The sequence below is a fragment of the Lissotriton helveticus genome, chromosome 8 (genome assembly GCF_964261635.1).
Source record: "Lissotriton helveticus chromosome 8, aLisHel1.1, whole genome shotgun sequence".
Taxonomy (NCBI): Eukaryota; Metazoa; Chordata; class Amphibia; order Caudata; family Salamandridae; genus Lissotriton; species Lissotriton helveticus.
The window spans coordinates 1,503,179,510-1,503,205,209 of NC_136069.1; the positions used below are offsets into that span (position 1 = coordinate 1,503,179,510).

The 25,700-nt window shown below is 41.2% G+C and overlaps 1 protein-coding gene across 2 annotated transcripts in view; it reads left to right on the forward strand.

The window, feature by feature from the left end:
* LOC144773449 (disks large homolog 2) overlaps positions 1–25,700 on the forward strand; it is a 583,523-nt gene that overhangs the window by 449,568 nt on the left and 108,255 nt on the right. For both annotated transcript variants that reach the window (XM_078658480.1, XM_078658479.1), the window contains exons 5-7: positions 4,316–4,366; positions 7,835–7,936; positions 21,954–22,126. In XM_078658480.1, coding sequence (XP_078514606.1) covers positions 4,316–4,366; positions 7,835–7,936; positions 21,954–22,126 — 326 coding nt within the window. The remainder of the gene's footprint in view (positions 1–4,315; positions 4,367–7,834; positions 7,937–21,953; positions 22,127–25,700) is intronic.

Consider the following 25,700-nt stretch of genomic DNA (forward strand, 5'->3'; position numbering starts at 1 on the left):
GAAAGACGGAGTTTAGTATGCCTGAACTCAGAATGTAAAAATGCATCTTATAGTAGAGGTGATTTTTATATTGTGTATTTGAAAATACCACTTTTAGAAGGTGGGTATTTTCTTGCTTAGCCGTCCTGTATGCTTTTGCTGGTTTGCGGATTGACTATCTGGCTTTGGAGGGACAGGGGGTGGGGATGTGCATTCACTATAGACAGCATTTGGGGCGGTCAAGATGTGTCCTGCCTTTCCTGGATGAGTCAGGGCTGGGCTGAATAGACCAAGGATGCCTTTAGAGTAGGGGGGGAGGCTTCCTTGCACCTGAATGGGCCTGGTCTGCCTTACACGATGCTGTCTCCACCTCCTGCCAAGAAGCTGGACCAGAGAGGAGAGATCTGGTTTGGGCTAAGCACAGAGCCTTTCTCCCACAAGAGGACAAAAATAAATGCAGTATAAGTATTGGGGCCCAGACCCCAGAACTTTAGAATACTTCTGGACTCAAGAGGAGCGTCTGCCAAGGAGAAGAGCTGGGAAAGCTGTAGGAGAAGAACTGCCCCTTTGTTGTGTGCTCTCTGGGGTGGGCCTACAGTGGCTGTTTTTACCAAGGAGAGGACAAAGATTTGCTGTTTGCTGGGTATCCTGCTTGAAAAAGATCTCCAAGGACTTGAAGTAGAGCTTGCCACCTTTTTTGAAGTCTCAGGGACACAAGGACTTCACCACCAGCTCCCCTGAACTCCATTGCTGGAAGTTCTAACCTACCAAGAGGTGTCTGATCTGGTGTTGGGTCTCTGGGGGTTGTTCCTGCTGCTGGGAGCTGACAAAACTTGAAGCAACTAAAGAAGCAGTGGCGGCTGGTGACATTTGAAAGTGGCGGGGCGTAAAATAATTGTTGCATTGCACTGCGGCAAGCTTGAACAATACACATCTGGAGCATATGATACAATCATATAAACCAAGCATCATCCACCCATCAAATGTTAAAGCATTGTTTAGAAACTGTAGATGTTTTTTTAAATATGGGCCCTGACTCAAGGAATGACACCTTACCTGAAAAGGCAACAGCTAACAGAAACAAGACATCTCAGCTAAAAAAAAAAACTGGTGATAGTTATTCATAGAAAGCCCTGTATAAAGAAATGGGTGTATGCATTACTTGTTGGCACTCTCAGTAGAGAAATCAAGGGCAGACCCATCGTGGAATCTAAACACCCCCTTCACCGTACACAGTTTCAATGATGCATAATCAGAGAGGAAGTGAGAGACACAATAGTGCAGCCATCTCTGCAGGCACAGAACACTAATGTCACACCACACCACTAGTTTTTTTCCTCAGGATGGCTGTGGATTTAATGCACTACAGTAACAGAGCCATACACCAGGCCTCCTATACTTTTTATGGAAAAAGGAAAGCAGCTTTCATTGAGGCAGGAGAGGCCCTTTTAAGTACGCTGCTACCGTTACATTGCCATTGTAGCATCACTCCTTAGCAACCACAGCTGAAAGCCCAAGACAACATCGTCTGGATTCTTCGGCCCCACACCCTTAAATTAAGGAACAATGCACACTAATGGGGAACACCGGGAGAACACAAACCAACTGCAGCAGTAAAGCTATTTCTTTTAAACTGTGCGCTGTGTGCCTGCCCTCTCTCCCCTCCCCTACGTCCTTCAATGCGACAACACCACCATAAGCAGGCTTATATAAGTTTTAAAAAAATGCCCGCCTGGGCCTTACCTTGTGAACTGCCCCAGTCAGTCGGTGCAGTGCAGTCCTACTGCTGTTCTCCCCCCGGACAGCAACGTGCAGTGAAATAATGATTCAGAGCCTGAGGGCAGACTCCCTGGCCTGCGATGCCTCGGCTCTGAGAAGGCATTCTTTCTCGTGGACTGGTGACGCCGTAACATGGCAGCTGCTTACAACACTCTCTTACTGCAGACTCACACTTGCGGGAAGCAGTCTGTCAGAGATAGACTCTGCGCAGGCTCGGATTCCTCAGCTTCCCGCCTGCAACACCCTTTCCTATCTCGTCACAGGGAGGGGTCCCACCCAGGGGTCCCACCCACACCCTGTAAGGAGATAGGAAAGGGCGTGGTGACAAGCTCTCCACTTTCTGATCGACGTGGAGGTTAAGTTAGCCCCGGGCTTGTTTTCAAAACGCCCGGGGCTATCTTAACCTCCACGCCATCAGGGGGTGGAGACTGCGCCTTACAGCTAGGTCTTTGCCGAGCTGATGACCTCACAGCCTTCAGGGCTGTGAGGTTTTCCGCCGGCAAACACGTAGGCTTCTTTGGCCCGCCCGCGGACTAAACAAATGAAGAGAGAGACTGTCTGAATCAGTCACGTGATGTAGTCACATAAGTGGAGGTATCGGTGCGTGTTCTTCAAGCAACGAAGCCAGCAGTTATTTTTTACATAATGAGAGTAGTAGTACTGTAGACTACAATAAAGCAGTACTGCAATAACGTTTTTTTATTGCATGTTTATGAGCTGAGCAGGGCACTTTGTAGCGGGGGCGGAGCCCGGACGCCCATGATGAGAAACCGCCGCTGTAAAGAAGCGTGACTCATCTGCACCTGTTTTCGATGCAACACCACCGTGCGGGAAGAATTTCCAACCATCGCCGACATGCCACTGAAGAAACCGATGCAGCGCTTGCCCGTGATTGGAGAAACCGTTGCACGCTCTCCAAAGTCTAAGGTCACCGCACCAACTCCAACACAGCCCCAGCTGTGCAGCTGCAAGAACCGACGCATCATGGAACTGCAGCTGGAGAGATTGACGCAGCGCTCTTGCTGCCGCAACGAGAGCCAACGCCTCCCTGAATCCTCACGGATTGCACCAGGGCGCCAAGTCTCCAACAACACTGGTCTGCAGTAAGAAACCCACGCATCACCTCCCCACACAGTAAGATACTGACAATTCACGTCCTCTTCAGTAAGGAACTCACGTATCACCTCCCCTGCATAGTAGTAAGGAACCGACGCATCACCTCCCCTGGAGCAAGGAACCAATGCATCACCTTCCCTGTGCGTAAGTAACTGATGCATCACCTTCCCTGCGGCTGTTTTTGCTTATGATTTTGACACATCCAAGGGACTTTGTGTTGAAAGGGTCGCATCTATAGTTTGCAATGAACAGAACTATTTTACCTTCTAAAAGTCATAACTTGATAACTGTATGTTGGATTTACGTTGTTTTGGTCTTGTTCAGTTTAGATAAAGATTACTTTTTTTTCTAAACTGGTGCGGTATCCATGTGTAGTGTTTTCACTGTATTACTGTATGTGTGCACAAATGCTTAACACACTGCCTCTGAGATAAGCCTGTCTGCTCGTGCCAAGCTACCAAGTGTGTGAGCAGGGGTTCTTTAACCGCGGTGCGGGCGTTTCCGTGCACGGGGGTGGCCGTGTCGGCAGTTGGACGTGCGCAGCACTACGAAGGCAGTGCTCGCAACGGCCAAAGGCCAACGGCAGCACGCAATGGGTTAAGGGCATAACTCCATTACCCTGACTAGAAGCAAGGGTCCCACTTGGACAAAGGTGCAAACCATTGCCAGCTACAGACCCTTATTTCTAACAAAATGGCAATGCAGGTAAGCTGACTTAACATTAACTCTTCACTACTTTCACATGAAAACATCATGGTTACATGCTTGCAAGTCATGACCAACAAATTGCTCAGCAGGCCAGGTGTAACATCTGTGAGCCACAGAGGTCAGCGAAAATGTATTTAATCTTAATGCTTGCGCCACTGCTCAGCACACTCGCGACAGCTTGATTCGCCATTCGGCATGACAGTAATTTACATGATTTACCAGAGCTCAGAGTGCCAGGCGCTTTCCAGAGAGATGTGTCTGGCTTGGTCAGAGGAGTAATCAGTGTGTCAAAGAGAAGCACCTTTCAAAGAACAGATTATAAACTGCGCAATACCTTTGCTTGCTGATCAATGATGCTGTGAAGTAGCAGTTTCTAAGCCAAAATTGAACGTAATTTTGCACAATCTCTCTGTAGCTGACATTTGGAGCAACCCAGTTATAAATGTCATTGCCAAGCAACAAATTATCTGTAGGAGTGATGTATCATTCTCATGAATGCAGCACAGAGCAATCACTGGTAGCCTCATGATTGCATTAGCGTCGGCCATCTTCTATAATCATAGGTTGCTGCGAGATGTATAGATTTATAGATGTATAGAATAATTACAGAGTGCAAAAACGAAAGGGCTATCACTCCATATTAGACTCTAAGCATAGAAAAAAAACATCAATTTCTCTACCTAGAAGTCTTTTTCCAGATTTAATTTTTGTATATCTTATCTCGTTTTGCCAGGGGGACCAGATGACTGTATTCTTTCCTATGAGCCTGTGATGAGACAAGAAAGTAAGTAACGTGCGCTGGCGTAAATTTAGAAAAAAACTGTTATAAAACTTTCATGTTGGTATTTGCATGAGTTCTGCATCGGCAACAATGTTTTTCCCGGGGCTATAATATTACAAGTCAATAAAGCAGCATTCCAATACTTTTACTAACTGTAAATTAATTCATTCTGGACAATCCTTGATGGTGGAGACCACCTGCTAAAGGTGTACATCCCTGAATTTCAATCCACCTGTGTTGACCTAATTTGTATGAGTGTGTGCACCAGGTAGATTAAATCAGTCCAATCTTTCCACCTGCACCCTAACAACACCTTTTGGTGTTAAGGGGCTGATAAAGCCTGCTGCCTCACCACCATAAGTAAGAAGGCGGCCTGGAGGGGAAGAGGTACATCTTCGAAGGAGGTGGGCTGGTGGGAACCATTGCATATTCCCTTCAAACAGACTGGGAACACATTACATGCAAGGAAGACAGAAGAAGGCATGTCTTTGGTGAGCAGCATCCATCCTGCAACTTGAATTCAATATTCTTACAAAAAAATGGTTGCGAACAGCTGAGAGTAAGACCGAGCGACAAAGGGAAAATGAGTTTTAGTAAAGCATTCATTCAGCACATGCGTTGTGATGATTGTGGTCAATGTTGAAAAATATTTGCATATAATGTTCACAAGCAACCCAAAAACACTAAACAAATAAAGTGTGTCCCTGTACACCACAAAGCTCTCAACCTAATTTATACAGGGAGTCCAGTGGCCAGCTGCTCTTCGTGCAGCGACTGCATTCAGAAAGGGTTTGTGCGAAAGGTGCTATGGGACCACCCATGTCAGACCACATGCTAGGGACATCACTGGGGTGTGTCCGCATCATAGGGCACACCAGGGAGTGTTCCTGAGTAAAAGGTGGCAGTATATGACTAAGAGGCCATGGAGCAGGGTGCTGCCATCATCCAAGTGCAAGAATATGAGGGCTTTACCTAAAGTTTTGAAATCACCTTCTGGGAGGATTGTATTCGCTAGATAGAGCCAGTGCTAAACCATTGTGATTTTCTTTGCCTTGTGTTCCTTGGTGGTGAGGTCAGTGAGAGTGAATCTGTGTCACTTGTCATTTGGTGAAAGTTTTGGGTTTCAATTTGTCCAGGTGCATGCTGTTGACTCAGTTTGAGAGTGATTGTTATTTGTTGTTCTTGGCAAATCGTTGGAATTCTATCTTGGTGCTTTATTCTTATAGAGTAGATGTTGTTTCTGTCCATTTGTTTTCACATGTAAACAAAAAATAGAGCTTCTTGCAACGGTTAAATGGGATATGGGATATTGTACGTAGTATGACAGAATTAAAGCCACTCGTCTACATGATTAATCCCCATTTTGTAAAGGCGAATGAGGCCACAAAGCCTAACTTAGATGTTCTGTTGCACAACAATCTATTCTGCTTTTAGATCCGGTAGCGGGCTGTCGTGGGTGTGCTGCCGGGCGGTGACGTAGGGCAGGGGAGGGGCAGGGTGTGGGGTAGTAAACTATGGAATATGGGCAAATACAAGTAAGTAAACATATACATAAATAAAATGAATTTATTTGCGCACACTGCATTGAATTTAGCGATGCAGTGCGATGAACAAAATTCGTTTTATTTATTTATGTATTTACTTACCTGTATTTGGCCGTATTCCGTAGTTTACTACCCCCCACCCTGCCCCTCCCCCACCCCACGTCACCGCCCGGCAGCACTCCCACCACCGACCGCTACCAGTCATTTACACCAAAACACGTTTTGCATTTTAGTTCTGAGCAAAGGTTGTATGTGATACAATATCAATTGCAAGTTATGCATCCATTGTGGTTGGCAAGGACATCGCTTTGTGGGAGAAACACATTGTCTTCAATGCACATTACAATACATTGATAGACAGAGGGGATACACTTTGGATTAAAAACCATGAGCTCGGGCTTTGTGGAAGATGCAATGGTTCATACTTCAGAAGTTCTTTTTCTAAAAGAAATTAGCTGATAGTTCATCTCCTAGCTATAGAACCGTTGCAGGTCTATGTGATATCAACCTGAACCCCTGGTCATATTTTAATGCATCAATGTATGTGGACATGTGAATAGCTTTGAAATTTCAGTTAGTGTGATAGAATTACATTTTCTAATCAGTGCTATAAGCTGCACAGGTGCGAAAGCCATGCTAAGTGGAGGTTGGGCAAACACAGTGAGTTTGATGTAGGCCAGAGGCCTGGCCATTTGACCCACTCCCAATTCACATTTTACAGTACACCTCACATAACCATAATGTGTGTGCCCAAGATGTGGGGAGATAGTCAAATAGATTAAGATATGATGGAAGTTCACACCAGGTAAAAATAGAGTTTAAACGATTTTCTAGCAGACATTAGGATTTAGGGCAGTGCACATTGTCTAATTATTAAATGTGTCTTGCATATTTCATCTGCTAAGCAATGGGCAGGGCTTCCTAGCGCCACTGAGAGCTAGAAAAGTCTGCACCAAGTGTGACTGCAGCCAGCATAAAGGGAATAGTGTACCAGCTGTGGCTAAAAGTTATGCCTACTTGGTGTTTAGAGTCTTTGAATCAGTGGAAGATGTTCTTGAAGGTAACAGTCTGGGCTGATCATAGAATCTTGATGATCGCTGTGTGCAAAATAAAAAGACAATGTTCATCATCAGTTGTAGTGCATTGTATGTATAGCAACTATAGTTACATGTATGGTAGTTCTACAAGCGGTGTGAGAAAATTAAAGCTCTGCAACTTTGCATTCAAGAAAGTATTTCTCAAGTAGCATTTATCCCAGAACCATTTTGATTGATATAGATTTTATATAGATAGATAGATAGATAGATAGATAGATAGATAGATAGATAGATAGATAGATAGATAGATAGATAGATAGATAGATAGATAGATAGATAGATAGATAGATAGATAGATAGATAGATAGATAGATAGATAGATAGATAGATATATGCCTTTGGTATGTTTGTGCTCTTAATAGATGACAAATGCTTTGGTCACTGTGCAAGTGTTACAAGTCTGGTGTCCCAATAGGTTCCAACAGTTCCTTGCTGATAAAAAAATATGAAGTGCAATAGTGAAACTTGAACGTAATTATTCAATTTTTAGCAATGGTTGGCCCTTTCAAGAACAAAATCCCAGGACATGTCTTTAAAGAACTTTCGTACAACAAATGTGTTTAGAAATCACAAGCCGATTTTGGATTCTGTTCAGTGTTTTTATGTATTACTTAGCAATTGGCTAATTTACCTTTTGCAGGACACATTCTTTTATGCTAAGTGCAATGTTTCTACCACTGAGGTGAATATTTGTCAGCAACCCAAGCATTAACAATTTGTGTACATTTTTCACTAAACATGTTTATTTGAGTTCCTTTGCTAGAATCCTGCATGATGTGAAACTGCTTTTAATCTCACTCGTTGTCAACCCTGTGCTTTCTATCTTCCAGTCAGTTACACGAGACCTGTTATCATTCTGGGCCCAATGAAAGATCGAATCAACGATGATTTGATATCAGAATTCCCCGATAAGTTTGGATCCTGTGTACCACGTAAGTGCTGCTTCCTTTTTACACATACAGAGCATCCATGTGAAAGAATGCTATTAGTTACACTGTTTCATTGGCCCATCATGGACATTACCAGCATATTTCCATGAAATGGCTGCCGGGACCACACTGAAAACAAATATCCATATCCGTAAAGAGAAGTGCACATCCCCACTGGTTTGTTTCACCTTTCAGATTCAAACCTTATATGTGAGGATAAAAAAGTGTGCATTGCTGACAGCACATGATGAGAGTTAATTTTGTAGTTCATGAAGGACTACAAAACTTATTTTAAGCTGTTTTTAAAAAGTTGCTCATTTTAAAATAGTGTGAATTAAATATTGACAAAGCGGAAAAATGCCTTTCATAAATAATAGAGACTGACAACTGCAGTGTACTGTCAGGAACACAACAATGCCTCAACATCTGTATGTCATATATTTTCTTTAGCTATTTACAGCTGGAAGAAAAACACTGATCTAAAGGCATATTTTAAAACACGTGTATCCTTTGACCATTTGATGATGAAAGACCCAACCCTGATTAAGCTAGTGCAAATTGGGAGGACAGAGGTGGGAAAGTGCATTTCATGTGGAAAAGTAGGTACTGGAGTCTAGAGTTAAATGGTGAATAGCTTAGATGTAGGAAATTCCATGTGTTCCATGTACACTAAAATGTAACACCAGTTTATTTGGTTCCTGGATTCCAGTGTTTTATGTCTGTGTGTAGAGTGAGAACTGCTAAGCTTGCCTAAGCCACTCTGCATTATTGTAGGCCTGCTCTGGCATTGAGCCTGGATTCAACGCTGATGCTTGGAGACATAAATGTGAATAATTGCCGTAAAAGGGTGCGTCGCTTTTTCAAAATTCCATACGCTGGCGAATGCCCAGTTGAAACCTCAATGCATATAGTTTTTATTAAGTGTTAAATTATATAACCTATGATAATAGGTTTTTCCTAGAAACACCTTTAGTTAGCTTTTTGACAGCCTCATGTAAGTAAAACAAAATACGAAATAAAAAATGCCTGTCAGATGCTCCCAGTACTACTTCAGGAAATGTGGGTTAACTGAGTCCATGCTGATTCTATTGGGTGCAGATAAACAGTTTTCGGACTAATATACTTCGGAGGAAGAGTGGCTGGACTCAGGCCAAACCCACTATGGTCTTAGAGGAGAATGATGATTCTCCAATTTATATGCAGATAGAATCTTGATTTGATTAAAGACAACGGAGGCTAACATTATGCAAAAACCCCAACAAGCAGCCCTTTAAAGAATATAAATGCATCATGAAACATGGGAGTGTTCGTGAGGGAGTATAAGTATCCATGCACAAAGTCATCCTCCTCTTTTAGAAGTCGCACAGTAAATGTAATCAGACACATTTTCACAATAATGAACGAAGCTCATCTCTAAAGAGAAAAAAGCATTTCTTAAATTCATTCAAAGACGTAAAACACATTCTTAGAAATGCTTATCTTGAAGCATACCTCCCATCAAGGGTGAGGAGTGTGGGCTAATGTTAGCCTCTGTTGTCTTTAATGAAATCAAGATTCTCTCTGCATATACATTGGAGAATCATCACTTCATTGCAGGACCGAAGGCTACCTTTATGCATGTTTAAAGCCCTTTAAAGCTATATTTATAATATGCTCTACTGGTCGTAAATATAATTTCACACAAGGTATTTGCATTTGACCAGTCTGCTGTTTTAAGAATCTCAGGTAGAGAGCCACCTGCCCAAAAGTCCTTACTAGACATGGCCTCTCTTGAAAAATGGTCTCTGAATCTTGAGAGGTCTATACCCTCTTCACTCATAATCACTCATATCCATCTGGCAAATGTTGCTGTAGAAACAGTTTTATAAGATCTTGCATAGGAGAAGTTGCACAACACTATGTGCTCTGAATTCCAAGATTTTACTTTCATATTCCTTCATATAACTTACCAGACACAGTTTTCCACAATCATAAAAAAAGGGTAAAAGACAGAATCAGACATTGTTTTTGTTCTTTTCCAAACGTCGAAGTGTAGCCCTTCAGCTGAATAGAATCTGTTGGATAACTCTAGGGCTTTCATGTCAGAAGCTCTTTTAAAGATAATTAAACATAATAAGGTAGCAAATTTCATAGATATCTCTTTAAGAGAGAGGTAGGTATTGTTTGGCCAAGTATTGTTTTGACACCCCACATGGATTGGTATTGTGTTTGGGGGGTCTTTTTAATCGCACACATTTCATTACTCTTTTAATTAGAGGATTACTACCAATTGCAAAATTGTTGACTAGGGCATGGCCAGAAGCGATTGCAGATTCATTGCAATTCATTGTTCTATAAGAAAGACCAGAGTCAAAGAGGTTTGCTAAGTAATTGGCTATTTGCTGTTCAAGGACTTCCACAGGATCCAGGTCCTTTCTGTGCACCAACTACACCACTTTTTCCAAACACCCCTATATTTTTTCTTTGTTCCGGGAGCCTAGCATTCATCCAATAAGCGTTTAGCTTCTCTTGAAAGGTCTGAATATCTATTTGATCCCCTGAAATCCTCCAATCAAGAAGGTTCATCCCCCTCTAAGACCAAAGGGTGCTCTTCTCCGTTCAGAATTGTAGGAGGTCCAATAATACTAGTATCAGGTGTGGGATATCAATTGCAAGTTCCATCACCCAGTAGAACTAAACTTGGGATAGTTTTCGTTCATGGAGAAGGGGGTTAAGGCATATCCCTTGTTTTTGCCCCAGCACTGAAGGAAGGCATCCACTGCCACTGCCTTGGGTTCTGGTCTCCAACTGAAGTACACCAGTACTTGGAAGGTTAGCCTGCTTGCAAATAGATCTATCTGAATTGACCCCCAAAGTTCCTGTATCAGGGAGAAAACCTATGGTTGTAACATCCAATCACTCAGGTACTCTGAAGTCCAGGAATACCTTCTGCTCTTGGAATCATTTTGTGTTCCCAGGCAAAATACCAAATTTGTTTTGCTAAGTTCGACAGAGTTTTGAATTATACACACCGCAGTTGATTTATATATGACACTGCTGGAAAAACTGTCTAATCGAGTCAGTGTGTTTGAATTTTTTAATACAGTCTTGAAACTCATTGAGGCATTCAGTCCAGCTAACATCTCTAGACAATTTATATGGAGTGACTGTTCCTCTAGGGACCATCTTCCCCCTGTTTCCAAATTACCAAACCTGATTCCCCAGCCTCGGTTGCTCGCATCTGAATCTAGGACAAAATCTGGACGTTCCTGAAGATGGCCATGCCATTCCACGCTTCAAGATTTATTAGCCACCAAATCAGGTCCTCCTGAGCATCTTGTGAGAGGGTTTATGAATCCCTATACTATAAACCTTTCCTGAAACCTAACACGTTCAGTCTCTGTAGGCCTCTGTAGTGAAGGGGTCCTGGATAAATGGCTTGAATGGAAGATGATAAGAGTCCCAACACTCTTGCTAGATCTCGGAGTAGTAGTGAATCTTTGGACAAGACCACTCTCACATATTTTTTTTATCTTTATCACTTTTTTGTGTGGGAGAATTAGTTGAGATGTAATTGAGCCCAACTGAAAACCCAGGAATTATATTCTTTGAGTGGGCACCATGACAGATATTTCCGTATTTATTAGGAAACCTAGGCTCTCTAAGAGTTCTATTGCCCAGGGCTGATGTTTTTGCACCTCCGATATGTCTTGTGACATAATGAATATGTCGTCTAGGTATATGATCAGGCAAACTCTTGTTTCCCTGAGGTAGCTGACTACTGGGCTCAGTACTTTGGTAAAAGACCATGGAGCCGAGGACTGTCCACAGGATAGGCAGATAAATTGATAAAGAACGCCCTTCCAGGCAAAGCGTAGATACTTCTGGATGTCCTTGTCTATGGATATAGTGAAATAGGTATCTTTGAGGTCTAATATATCTAGCCAATCCTTGGCTCCTAAAATATCCCTCAAGAGATGGATACCTTCCATCTTGAAGTGTCTGTAGTTTAGGAATTTGTTTAGTTCCTTCAAGTTTATGACAGGCCGCCATCCCTTGACTTTCTTTTTTAGCAGGAAAATTGTGTTTATAAATCCCTTTAGTTTTTCTGACCTGTAACTTGGGTTAACGCTCCTTTCTCTATCATTTTGGCACCTCAATGTCTATGAAAGCCATATTTTCTTGATCTGACACTAATTCTTTGGGTTTTGTCAGTTGGACTGGATATTCTCAAAAAACTATTTTGAAACCTCCAACCTTTTCCAAAACCCAAGGGTCCTGTGGTATTCTTTTCCAATTCTGAATAAACAGGTTTAGTCTCCCCCCTACCTTTATGATTGAAGATCTTGATATCCTTGGTTTGAGGATCTGGGTCTTCCCCCAGGGTCTCTCGAGGTTCTTCCTCTTTATGGGTAGAAGTTTGAGTTTTGGCGGTAGCCCCTGCCATAGTTAGAAAACCCTTGTTGTTCGTGTGGGTAAATTGGGACCTGATTGACCACCCGGCAGACAGCCAGTTCTCTCCTGTCAGTCCGTCCAGAAAGGGGGTGTGAGCCAAAGACTCAGCACCTGTTAGTTTGCGCTTTGCTGAAAGCCGTGAATATAGAGACATATTTTCCTAGAGACTTTACAAAAATATCTCATAAAAGGAGACCCTTATTGTCACCCATATCGTCTCCAGATGAATGGTCAGCTAATTTAGGGTTCATCGTCATTAGGATTGCTTTTCGTCTTTCCGCAATCAGGTTGGCATTGGCATTTCCCAACATGCATGCAGCCCTTTGGGCACAGCCCCTTAGAAGTTCAATGTTTACGGGACCGTTTTTTCCTCTGGCATCTTAACACCATGTCTAAGATGCGTGTAAGTGGACCTAGTATGTCCAAAAGTTTATCTTGACATTCTTTTAGTCATTTTTCGATACCTTTTCTAGGATCTCTTCTGAACTTAAACAAGAAGGTTATCAGTTCAGGGTCCAAATTAGGTCAGTTACACACCTTGTCCACAGTAGAGGGTCTAAGGCACTCATTTCTAAGAAGGTTATGGGTTTCTCTATTAAGAGGTTTCCTAACCCAGTGAGTAAGGTACTTAGTAATGTGGTCTATTGGCCACCATACCACGATGTGCCGGTGTCCAATTGTAGTGGGGTTAAACATCCCACCCCATAGGGGTCCCTAATCTCTTGAGAGGTTGAGGCTTGTTCAGCATCCTCTTCCAGGTCCTCTAGGGTATCATATTTGTCTTGTGGGTCGAATATGAACTCATCCATATCCATCTCATCATATTTTCTGCAGAGGAGTTGAAGCTATTTTGAGAATCTCTTGTACCAAGAAGGTCACTCTTTCCCATCATGCCGCTAGGGACAACTCTTCTATGTGCCTCATCCAGGTGGCCAGTTTCTCTTGTGCTACTAAGAGCACCAATGTCTATTGTAGCGCGGGGGCTACCAGTGCCTTAGGCGTGGTTAGATGCCTTTTCTATATGTTTCCTATTTTGGGAAACCTTTCCCCCTCTCTGAGGTGCAGAGGTAGTAAGGGACTCTCCATCTGAGAGGGAAAAATAATTCTCCTCTAACGGAGATCCCCTCTTCCTCCTGGTCAGTGTGGCATCCACCGCCTCTCTTACAGAGGAACTAAGTACCTCTTCTGAGAATATTTTATTAGTTTTCCCCCATGAGTTCGGAAGCTGTCTGAGGCTCGGGATTGCTACTTTCCATTTTTTCTTCCCTTCTCTTGTGAACTATGAATTCATTAATATTTGTATTTTCTGATTCAATATATTATTTTAGTAGTCAGGCTTCTCACAATTCTTTTTGATTTAAGTGTAGGCCTGGCTTTGCGTTGTTTTCGTTCTGCCAGTAGGTGGTGTTAAAAGACCATTAAATTGTTTTTTGAGAGAAATAAAGTCTTTCCTGAGGCTCCTGTAATTTCTGGGATCAGTACAGCTGTTGAGGCTCAAGGAAGGAGCTGTTTCCAAGGTTACACAGCCTTGGTAGGATAGTGGGCATCAACATAAAGGAAGAACGTCCCTGTCCTTCCTTTGCTGACGTTTGGATCGGGTGATGCAATACAGCAACATAAGAGGGGACCCGATGTTTTTCCGGTCGGAGGATCAGGCCCCCCCGTTGCTAGGAAACCCTGTAAAGGCACAGGTTCTTTCTTTTAAGATTCAACAGGTATAATATGTTGGGAAGGACAGGGCCGACGACACTACTACGCTTGAAGAAGGTGGCCACATTCTGGTTACAGATTTATTATACATGAACAAGCTCCTTTTGGTAATATCAGCATTATCTGCAGTATCCTCTCAATTTGAGTCCAGTGTTTCATTCTCATACTTCTCGCTTAGAGTTTACACATTTTTTATTGATCGTTTATCCTTTCTAGAATGATAAGTTGCCACTCACCTGGCCAACCGTAATTTGAATGGGCGAACAATTTCGTATTTCTTTTTTTAAAAAAAACTTTTTATTCATTTTCATGTTAATCATACAGTTTAAAATTTCGAAAAACAATTTTGTATTTCGATAATGAGAAAAGGTTGATTTATCAATATGACAATCTGTTTTTGTATCAATATAAACTGAAGGAAATTAGTACACCCTTATTTGAAAAAGAGTAACATGGTAATGCTGTTCAAAATATTGTTAGATTGGTAAAGGTTATAAAAAGAAAGAAGCATATACTTATGTTGATCAGGAGCAGCTAATAAAAGAGGAGGATGACTTAGTGCACTGAATACTTATATTCCCTTATGAACGTTTCAATGTTTTATAATGTATTTATATTTTTAAAGGGCTGCATGTGGGAGCAGCAATAAAAGGTTATTGCATAATGGTAGCCTCTTGTCTTGTAAGGAAATCTGATAGATTTAGAAGGTTTGGACTTTTTTACGGTATTATTGTTTAGTTAGTGCATTAAACACAATAACGGTGCACCTTTTCTCTGAGTACTGCCTTACTGATCAAGCCAAGCTAAAAAAGATGGAACAAAACAGACCACAGCCTGGCAGATGGATTCCTTGAGTCGATGAATATTTTTACGACTAAAGCAGTGCGAAAGACACTTATGGTAATATATGCAAGCATAAGCCTAAGGAAAGGTTTAAAAATAAAAGGATGCACCAACATGTGAAATACAATTCCTTTACTGAGAGCACCAACACAACTGAAAAGCATTAGAATAAAACATAAAGGCTGTACTAACCAATGCCGAGTAAACATATAGCACCACAAAAGAAATGCACTTTATTTCAGAACCAATAATGTGCATATTTGCATAACCCTTGAGTTAGTACCCTACACAGACAAATAAAAATATAACAAAAATAAAGATAGGTTTAACAAACTGTAAGACCAAATATTGAAGGACTTAGTCAATGCTCTGTAAAGTAGATTGTTGGTAAAGTAACCAGGATATGCAAATTAAAATAATTACCTGTTTCAAAATGGATGTTTCTGTGACCGACTTTACCTGTCGTTGTCCTGGGGCATTCCTTAAACATTGATAGGTGCACGCCTGTAGTCAGTAGAGCCAGCGTGGTTGTAAGCTCAGACGTCAAGCTTGCACTTTTAAAGTAATTACTGTATGAAATGCATCCAGATTTTCAGTGTGTTGCCAAGCAGTGTATCTACTGCTTTAGTATGTGGTGCGTGCTACAAATTGTGTCACTACTTGTCTTCCTGAACCTATTATTGTGAGCCACTTTGAGTAGCTGCATGTGGGCTCTATTAAAGGTGGGCACAGGTGAATGACTCACCAGGATTATGTAGTATGGATGTAGTATGGCTCTATCTGTTTCTTACTTACACCTCTTGTGTGTGCGAGACCTGGAGAGGAAGAAAGGCTGATTGCTCGTTCAAAACATGGTCTGCACTTGGAATCAACTTTTCGAGGAGTTCAGCTCATAAAACCTGCAAGGTCAACTCAAGGTTATTCAGTGGCGAAGGTCACTTGCAGCTACAGGGAGTCTACTCTGAGCAGGGGCGTTTGATACAGATGGGCATATTATGCTGAAGGCCCTCGATGGATGTCATGTGGAGTTTGGTATCTGGTGACACAAATGGCACAAAAAGGGGTAGTGTTACGTTTTCTTTGTAATCTTTCAAAGGAACAATGTTTCCTTAACGTTAAAAAAAATGTAATAATATACTTCATTCATTTCTTCTTTGTTTAATTGTATTTTAATTTATCAAGACAGCCACTTGATACATGGTAAAAGAAATAATTGCTGAATATGCTTTACATATAAAGTAAATAATTTATCATTATATTAGTTAATCCTAATTGTTTCATAAAGGTAATTGTAATTTTCATTTTCAAGAACTTTTGACAATGAGAAATGTGAGAATTGCAGATCTAAAAATGCCGTATGCAAAAATATATAAATGTAGAAAAATGCTCAACTTGAAATGTGGTGTATCAAAATCTTCCTGGCACTTGAAAGCTACTGATAATCGTAGAAGGCATTCATTCACAGAATGACCCTGCTGCAAATTATTGGTATAAATCATATATCATTTTAATTTGATAACAAGCACTTCTTTTTAATTTAAACATCACTCATTATTCAACCTGGAGTAGCATTAATTGATATTTTACATAGATCTAAAACAAGTCTTGCAATTATTACTACTGTTTATGATTCTGGACATTTCAATGTAGGAAATGTAATTAATATGCTGTGATGGATAGAGGCTACAGACGTCAATGCAGCTGTGACTGAGCTCCGACAATGCCCAAAATGGTCTAACTCTATAAAGTTGATCTGGCTTCAGTGATGACACTCAGTAGTTTTATGCAAGTAGAAAGGGTTTCTTCAGAGAAAATTGCGAGGTACACTTGTAACAAAGCAACACAAAAATACAGTTAAGAAACAAAGAAACTAACATTTTCAGTCCAAGTTGTACAGAGTAAAATGCAGTGAGTATGACATAAAAATATGGAACATCCCATGAACGTACCAGCAACAATAGTAAAAACAAAAACCATTCCATGAAAAACAAAGGAAAAGTGAACACCAGGTGGCAGATAAGAACCTCTGCACCATACATGGCTGACTCGCAGGTGTGTCGTTCTTTCCAATCAAAAGAGATAACTTCCGACTTAGAACATTTCTGGATGTATAAATCTTTCTTTATCGGGGCAAGACTGAAATCTGGTCCATAACTTCAAAAAGACAAGGATATATTATGCTAATAGTAAGCTAACACTATTGAGACAAATTCCAACTGTAGCTCATAATAATGTTACCTTGTCTAGGATGACAATGGTGGGGTCAAATAGCACAATAAAGGCAGCACATAGTTGAAACGAGAATGAAAATGTCAGGGAATTGTGACTGGGGATTCCTACTCACTTTAAAAGAGCATAACATTTTACTAGGACAGCCACATTTGCTGATGTGACCAAACAGCACTTTGGCCAACTGACTGAATGCTTCAGCAGGCTGGATGGCTCTGTGGTACATCTGAGACCTGATTTAGAGGATGCCTAGAATAGATTGCTCCTGTACACGTTTTTTATTTATTTATGTTATTGTATTTATAAGACACAAACCACAAACTTAATTGTTTCTTGGTGCTAGGATTAGTAAAAAAAAATATCTTATGTGTAGTACCAACAAACAACACATACGAGGACAAGGTGTTATCAATAATATAATATAATTAGTCTCTATTCCAAAGTCCTGCAGAGTAGTTTGACTGCGTCACAGAGTTCGAGTACTTCGGAGCAACAGCAGCAACTCCTCGGCCTCCCTTACACCGGTCCTTTATTCTTGGGACCTGGAGATATATTTTTTTTACTGGTACACTGGAAGAAAGTTATTTTGATGCACTTAAAAATGAGTCATGCAACTTGAAGGATGGCACCATTGCTCACTGCTGACCAGCGTAGTGATTTTAGCCCTGATGAAATATTATTATTAACTTTATTTGAGGACCAATCACGCTGTCATTCTCTACACCTATTGCAACTGTGCTACTTGGTTCCTAATAAACCAACTAACTATACCATTAGCATATTCCAATTTAGAATAGAATTAATGAATGCACTGGCAATGCTTTTGGGGTATTTCCTTTCAATGTATGGCAGTGCCTTTTTTAGCACTCGGTGGATGAAAATAGAATTCGGAATATCAAATTCCTTTGGGTCTCAAAGTTGAGTTCTGGGTTCATCCAATATGACTGGGGAAAATTGTAATCCCAAATATCTCAGGAAGCTATGAATGTTTATCCGTTTTTCTTTATTCTGCAACATTTAGATTGGACACAAAAGTGACTGTTAATTCTCCAACATTTTTGAGGTCACCTATTGTGTCAGTGTGTCACTCAGTCTGAACAACAGCCATGAAATATTTGAGGTGCATTTCCTGACTACATTTACTTACTAAAGATGGCATCCCATCTGCAGTGACAAGCATTGGTGGGTTTTCTGTCTTATGTTTATCACCAAAATCATTTCGACTATTTTCAGAGCAGCTACTTAATGGAGAAAGTTTCATGGTCTGGCAGTATACTGACATTTTTCTCACCACCTTGGCCTAAGCGGTGATTCTCCCACACTTGTGGGTGTAACAATCAAACAGCCAACCCATTTGGCGTATGTTTCTGCAATAGAAACATATGCTGATTGGCCACAAAGACCAATGATGGCAGATGACATTTACAGTTTGTAAGGAGCCCTTTCACCAAAACTACCTATGGGAACACACACAGCAGCAATCTGTAAATATGTCAGAGGCCCCTCCACTGGGACGCGGAAGGTGGGTCCTTCAGCACTGGAAGTCGAACTGTAATGGCCCACACCCACCGCAGCCCCATTTCTACACTGCTGCACCCACCGCAGAGTTATATTGTGTTGAATTATTAATGCATGCTATCAACAGGGGTCTCTAGGCACGTAGAACATGAGTACAACCCAAGATCAGGAGGAATTACAAAAGAGCTTGCGAAAAGAGCCTAGTTGTAGTCTAATCAGGGAGACCTCAGATAGAACTTGCAAAGTTAGAGAGTTCTATAGTTTAGGAGAACAGTAGGAGAAACTATCCTGCTCCTAGGCACTGTAGGTACTTTCAATAATAGCCCAGCATGGAGCAGAGGATTCTGTTTGGGCAATATTTCTGAATGCCCTTTTTGATCTAACTAGGCTTATCAACACAATAGGCACCAGGCGTAAGACCTTGAAGCGAATTCTTTGTTTGATCGATAACCAATGTAGTTTATGCAAAATAGGCCTAGCATGCGTAATACTCGGATGCCCTGCAATTAGTCCGGCAGCGAGATTTTGGACAATTTGCTGCTTATTCATGAGTAGATCTGGTACTTCAAGGTACACTGCATTAGCTGGGTCGTTGTAACTTAGAGGGTGTTTAGAAACATTTGCAGTGACTGTCCCAAACGTATTTGCTAGGAACCGGCCCATCAACCCACAGCATACTAAGTTCAAGTAAGGATTTTGGCATATCCACAATCTGGATTTAAGAAGCAAAGTTATGTATATTGAAGTTTAGTGCATAGTATTTGCATTTTTGTTGGTCATCCCGGAAACATGAATTGATATTTCCATTCTGTGATTTGACAAGCTCAGCTCTGTTTTCAATGCTTCCAAGTGTACACCTTATTGTCAAGGTGTAAATGTTGAAGAACATTCAAGAACATGTGAGAGAGGGGAACACCTCACTTGGAATTTTTTTCCAACTGAAGAAGAAAGAAAATTGCTAAATTTATCGTTGATAGATCACCAGTTTTCCAACTTCACACATACAGATGTTCCACAATGTGAAAAGTTTAAACATGCAGAGTTATGAAAAGCAAAGTAAATCTCTATGCCAATAGATAGGACCCAGGCATTGAGTATTCAACCTTTCAAATCTCCGAAGACTTCTGTCCAACATGGGGTCCCGCAGGGTTCAGCAATGAGCCTGATTTTATTCAATATATACTTGCGTCCACGTATTCCTATCATCAATTCCTTTGGAGTAGAACTAGTCAACTATGCCGACTACACTAGCTTGTGTTTTCGCTGGAAGGGAATCAAACAATACCCATGGATAAATTTCATAAGTGCATGGAAAGTACCAAAAACTGGCTTAGAAACAACTTTCTCCAATTCAATGGAGACAAAACAGAAGTCGTATATTGCACTATGAGCAAAATAGCTCATCCCCTTCCTGTTGACTTCTGAATCCCCCCTACAGATACTTCGCTAACTCTAGCCAAAACAGTACGCAATCTGGGGGTGTTGATGGATAATAACCTTCAACTGGACTCACAAATCAACAAAACAGTTGGCACATGTTTTTCCTTGATTAGAGCACTACGAAAGATTCTCCCGCTATTGCCAGTACCTGCCACACAACAAGGAGTAAGGAACGTTATTCTGAGCAGGCTGGATTATTGTAACTCCCTGTGTCTTGGAGCTACAAACTCCTTGCTACTAAAGTCACAAAGAATCCAAACATAGCAGCAAAGCTAGCTCTAAACTGGCAGCGCAGGTCCTCGGCATCGCTGGCCCTAAGAGATCTTCATTGGCTGCCGATTCGGCAGAGGATACATTTTAAATCTCTCTGCATCGTTTTCAAGCCAGTACATGATCTGGGTCCTCTACCACTGCAGAGAAAATTCACGTGGTACACTCCCCCAAGAAACCTCCGTTCTTCAACAGCAAATTTGGTACACAACTACAAAATTTAAAAGAATGAGGACTGGAGGGAGAGCCTTCATCTCCGTGGCCTCACGGATGTGGAATGAACTTCCAAATGACATTAGGCAAAGCAAGAACTTAATGCATTTCAGGAAGAAGCTGAAGACTTGGCTGTTCCCAAGGGAGAAATAATACATAGATGTAGTGTCACCGACTCACCCAGCTGTCTTACTCTGTTTCCTTTCCTGCCCTCAATGTGCTGTATGTTTCATCTTAGGGTGGATGTTTAACTACGCCATATAACAACAAAGTACTTTCTCAGCGCCAGGATACCCGTTGGGTGATAGTGCACGTTACAAATCCAGTTTACATTACATTACAATACATATAAGTGAGTATCTCTGAAGGTGAAATGCAATGCACATATACACATTTATATTTCTTCATTAAGGCAAACAGTCATAAATTGTCACACATGAGAGGCTGGTTGGCAAAATGTATGACTTTTCAAATCACCCTCGATATAATTTTTATTAATAATACCATCTTGCAATCTAAGAGCTGCCAAAAACAGCCACCTGGGCATTACCCACCCTACTTCCAGGGGCTCATTTGTCTGTTTGACTTCCCTGGGTAGAAAAATCTTTTATGAAATGGAAGAAATGTGACAGAGGTAGATCGTTTAGTTCTATATTTCTTGCCAGCATGACTTACTGTTGGGTGAGTATTCCCATTTTTCATATTTCTGGAGAACACGCTAAATACAGAGAAGAATCCGGTATCATAAGATAGATCCTCACAGTGGCTCTGATTTCATTAGTAGATCCTCCTCTGGATTTTTCCCGCATTGAGAAATTGTGGGATTTTTCACTAAACCCCCAACTGAAAATCAGCCCCAGTGAGCACAAGTAGGAGGGGTCCTTGTTTGTATTATTTAATTCCTTTTTGTGTCAAAACCACTTGGACTTAGTCTTAAACAAATATCTGCTTGGCATTGAAGCTGGACACCAGGTGGCATATATAATAAAACTGGAACGTCATTTAGACCTTGGCATCAAACCGGACACACAAACTCATACTGCAAACAAATCTTGCATCCAGTTATATTTGACTGTAAACAAAAAGTGTTGAACGAGCACAAACGGTTTAACATCATTTTGTTTGTGCCCATTTTGCCAAAGGTCATCATAAGTTTTGCTACAAGTTACAGGTTGTAAATGTATTGGAAATACTTATTAAGATTGCTAATTGCGCTCGCCCTGTTAAACCGCTAAAAACTAAAACCGAATGCAACAAAATGGCCGCCCCTTTGGGAATGCTGCTTCCTGCGCATGCGTGATTGCGTCTTGTGAGATCTCTGAAGTTCACTTACTGTTTTCTTCTTCTCTCTCCTCGCATGAAGATACTACAAGACCAAAGCGTGAATATGAAGTGGATGGAAGAGACTATCACTTTGTCGCCTCCAGGGAACAAATGGAAAAAGATATCCAGGAGCACAAATTTATAGAGGCCGGCCAGTACAACGACAATCTATACGGCACTAGCGTCCAGTCTGTCCGATTTGTAGCAGAAAGAGTAAGTACATTATCGTTCGTCACAGCTTACTCCATCATCGCAGCCCTTTGTGTGTTTGTTTCGGATTTTTTTTATTTGCAACATGTAGGCGAACTTCTGAGCACCCATAATATAAAATTAAACAAAACATTAAACACATAATCTATACTGGCCGAATTATATATACAAGGCAAGGCAGTTCAAAAATTGATGTAATGTTGCAATACCGGATAAGTAGAAAATATGAAGTGCGATGGTCCAAAGGGTTCAAAAGTGTTCAGCAGCCGGCATGTTCTTTTGTTTGAAATGACAAGCTCACTTCAAACTGGCCTTAAAAACCTTCTATAGGCTCCTAGTGAAAGAACGAGCGGCCTTAAAAACACTCTGCCTAGTACGCAAGACACTCCAGGGCCACTCACCGGGCTATGCTGTAAAACTGATTAGAACATTGGAATGTTGGGCGTTCTATTGAAGGCCATGGAGCTCTCCAGGCCTCTAATAGCTGGTAAAAGCCGAGAGCTCCAACATTCCAATGTTTGTGTTCACAGCTGTTGCTGTAAACCAGGGGTCTCCAACTTTCAACTTTCAAGAGCTACTTATGCTCAATGAAAATCCTCATGAGCTACTAATAATATTAGTTTTGAACACATCAGATAAGAGTATATTAGTGGGCTTCCTTTGCACGGTTACCAGCCACGACTCCTCAGTGTAGGATTGCCAGCAGTAATGCAATTTGGAATGCCTCTACAAGGGCAGTACATAACAGCCACAGATGCAATGCCCCCTGGCACCTAGGTAATAACAAAAGTAATATGTGTATCATTTTTTATCTCATATTTATCATTCATATACCAGATTTAAATAGATTTTGGAAATTATGGGTTTTGAAAATACATGCATTTTCATATCAAATACACACTTTCAATTTTGGTATATATATATATTGCCAACTCACATGGTGCCACTGTGTGTCACACGATTTAGGCTCCATTCACACAGTCCCCCAGGGAGGACTTGAAATTACGCTGTGGTTGGGAAAACAAGCTAAAAACCACTGTAAACAGTGGATTTCCAGCTTGTTGTTGGAGGCAGTAACCAGCCGATGTGCACAAATGGTGTGAAAATACCCCAGGACATCGGGGACAGCCTCGATGACAGTATCTCTATAAAGAATTTGACAGTATTTCTATAAACGACTTGCTTAGAAACAATATTTGTGCAACTTGAGATACTTTTTATTGTATATATTCAAAATGTTGAGAATGTATGAATTATTAGAGGTGTCCATTAGATATAGGTTTATTTATTTCAAGACCTTTTTACATTTTCATGTATAGGTGATGTTTGTTTATTTAAGCACTTGATGGTTTTAGATTTTTTCTTTGATTCATACACTGCGAATACATTTCATGTAAATAATTTAAATACAAATATTTTTAACTATAGGAAACAGTAATTATTTCTGGAAGAGCCAAGATAGTTTAAGTTCTTTATTCAAGTGCATTCTGATTGATTAACAATAGATCCTGAGCATTGATAGGAGGCACAAAAGGGAAATTGTTTTGAATTTGATACATATATTACAGACCTGCCAACTCACACGGTGCCATCGTGTGTCACACGATTCCAGCTCCCTTCACACGTCCCCCAGGGAGGAGCTGAAATCACAGGGTGGTAGGGAAAACGAGCTGAAAACCACTGTAAACAGTGTATTTCCAGCTCATTTTTGGAGGCAGTAACCAGCCAATGTCCATAGAAGGTGTGAAAGCACCTCAGAACATAGGGGACATCCTCGATGACCCTTTATTTTTTTTTTGTTTAAAGGGGAGTGGGTAGGGGACGTGGCGAGGGTCAGAGTGCCTCTGCACTCTCAGCACCAGGTCCGGCCCCCTTCAAGGCCCTGCCTCTTCACACAGTGAAAATATGTTGTAAGCTGGCAGGTATGAAATTAATTAAACCAAACAAAAGCTTCTAATTTAGTAGGCTGGACAACACACAGGAGAGCTACTCACAGGTAGCCGGAGAGCTACCAATAGCTCACGAGCTACTCGTTGGAGAAGCCTGCTGTAAACAAAGGTCACATCGAACCGAAGGGGGTTTAAATCACCTTTGTTTTATTTGTTAGAACATTCTGCCCTCTAGTGGTGGAATGTTCTTATAGCCTGCTGTAGCTGGGCTATACCAGCCATTAAACGTCTGCTCCCTTGTTAAACACTGGAGCGGGCTTTTAATGGCTGGTATAACCCGCTACGGTGGGCTATAAGACTATATCGTCACTTACCATAAACAAGAGGCCTGTTGGAGAAGCCTACCATTCAGATGCAAGTGGCTCATAAATAGCTCTTTTCATACCCAGGGTTCCTCCCTGTGGAACTCTCTTTCACTGCAAATGAGCCTAGAAAATGATTTGAATTCAGGAGATCTTTAAATACCCTCCTCTTTACCTTGGCATGTAGATAATTGTATCTTCTCCACAACATCCCTTTCCAGCTGTACTGCCAGTCCTGCCTGATCAGAGGCCTAAGACTGCCTTGACCCTCTCATGCTTCTTTCCAAGGCTTTCTCATCATGTTGAGGTCACACTTGATGGTGGGCACTATCAACAGTCTGACTAATCAGCTCTCCTTCACCTGGTACTCGTAAAACATCCTATTGAAGGTACCATCCCCCTCCTATATGCCTCCTACTTTAAACGCGCTCCAAGGCTGCTGCACAGTGTTTACAAAGAGCACAAATAAAATAAACTCTGAGCAAAAGAATCAGAAAAAAACATGCTGTAACTGTGTCACTACATCTTATTTTTTATTTGTTATTTGCTAACAAAAACAAGTTAAGAAGAAATTATATTTCTGCTAAAACAACAGGTGTATTATTATCCAGCACTATGATTCTTCCTTTTAATCAACCTCAGGTGGAAAAAAAAAAACCCCTCATTAGCTCTTATTGGTAAATGCAGCGGTAATTCCCAGCCGAGGTAACAGAATTTCCAAGGGGCATTACCATATTAAGTAGCGGATTTACAATACCATACTGTAAGAAATTAGGTTATTGGTTGAGGGAGGTGGAAGCCCCACTCAGGCAACCAACGCAAACCTTGTCAGGGTGAACCACAAACGTTACTAAATTAACCTGTGCTTAACTCTCTATTAGCTTGGCACAAAGCAGTCAGGCTTAACTCAGAGGCAGTGTGTAAAGTATTTATGCAGCACCGATACTGTAATAAAGTGAAAACACAACATAAGAAAAGTCCCAAAGCAATTTAGAAAAATAGAGTACATTTTTAAGAAATAAAATGATATGAGAATGACAATAATTAGAGCCTGATATATTCAGGTTTAAAGTTTTCAGCGAAGATAGCTCCTTAACCATCAAGTACCACTCGCACTCAACTAGTCATGCTGGAAGGGGGAAAAGCCACAAGTCCAGGTCATCCACGGTAAAGTGCGGGTCGATACATGGACAGGTTACTCCTGCCGAAGAGTTATCTTATCATGTCAGTTGCAAAGAGTTTCATTCACATTGGAGGAGGCCGCAAGGAGCAGTTTGAGCGTCACAGATGGTCATTGCTATATCACAAAGAGGGTATCATGAATGG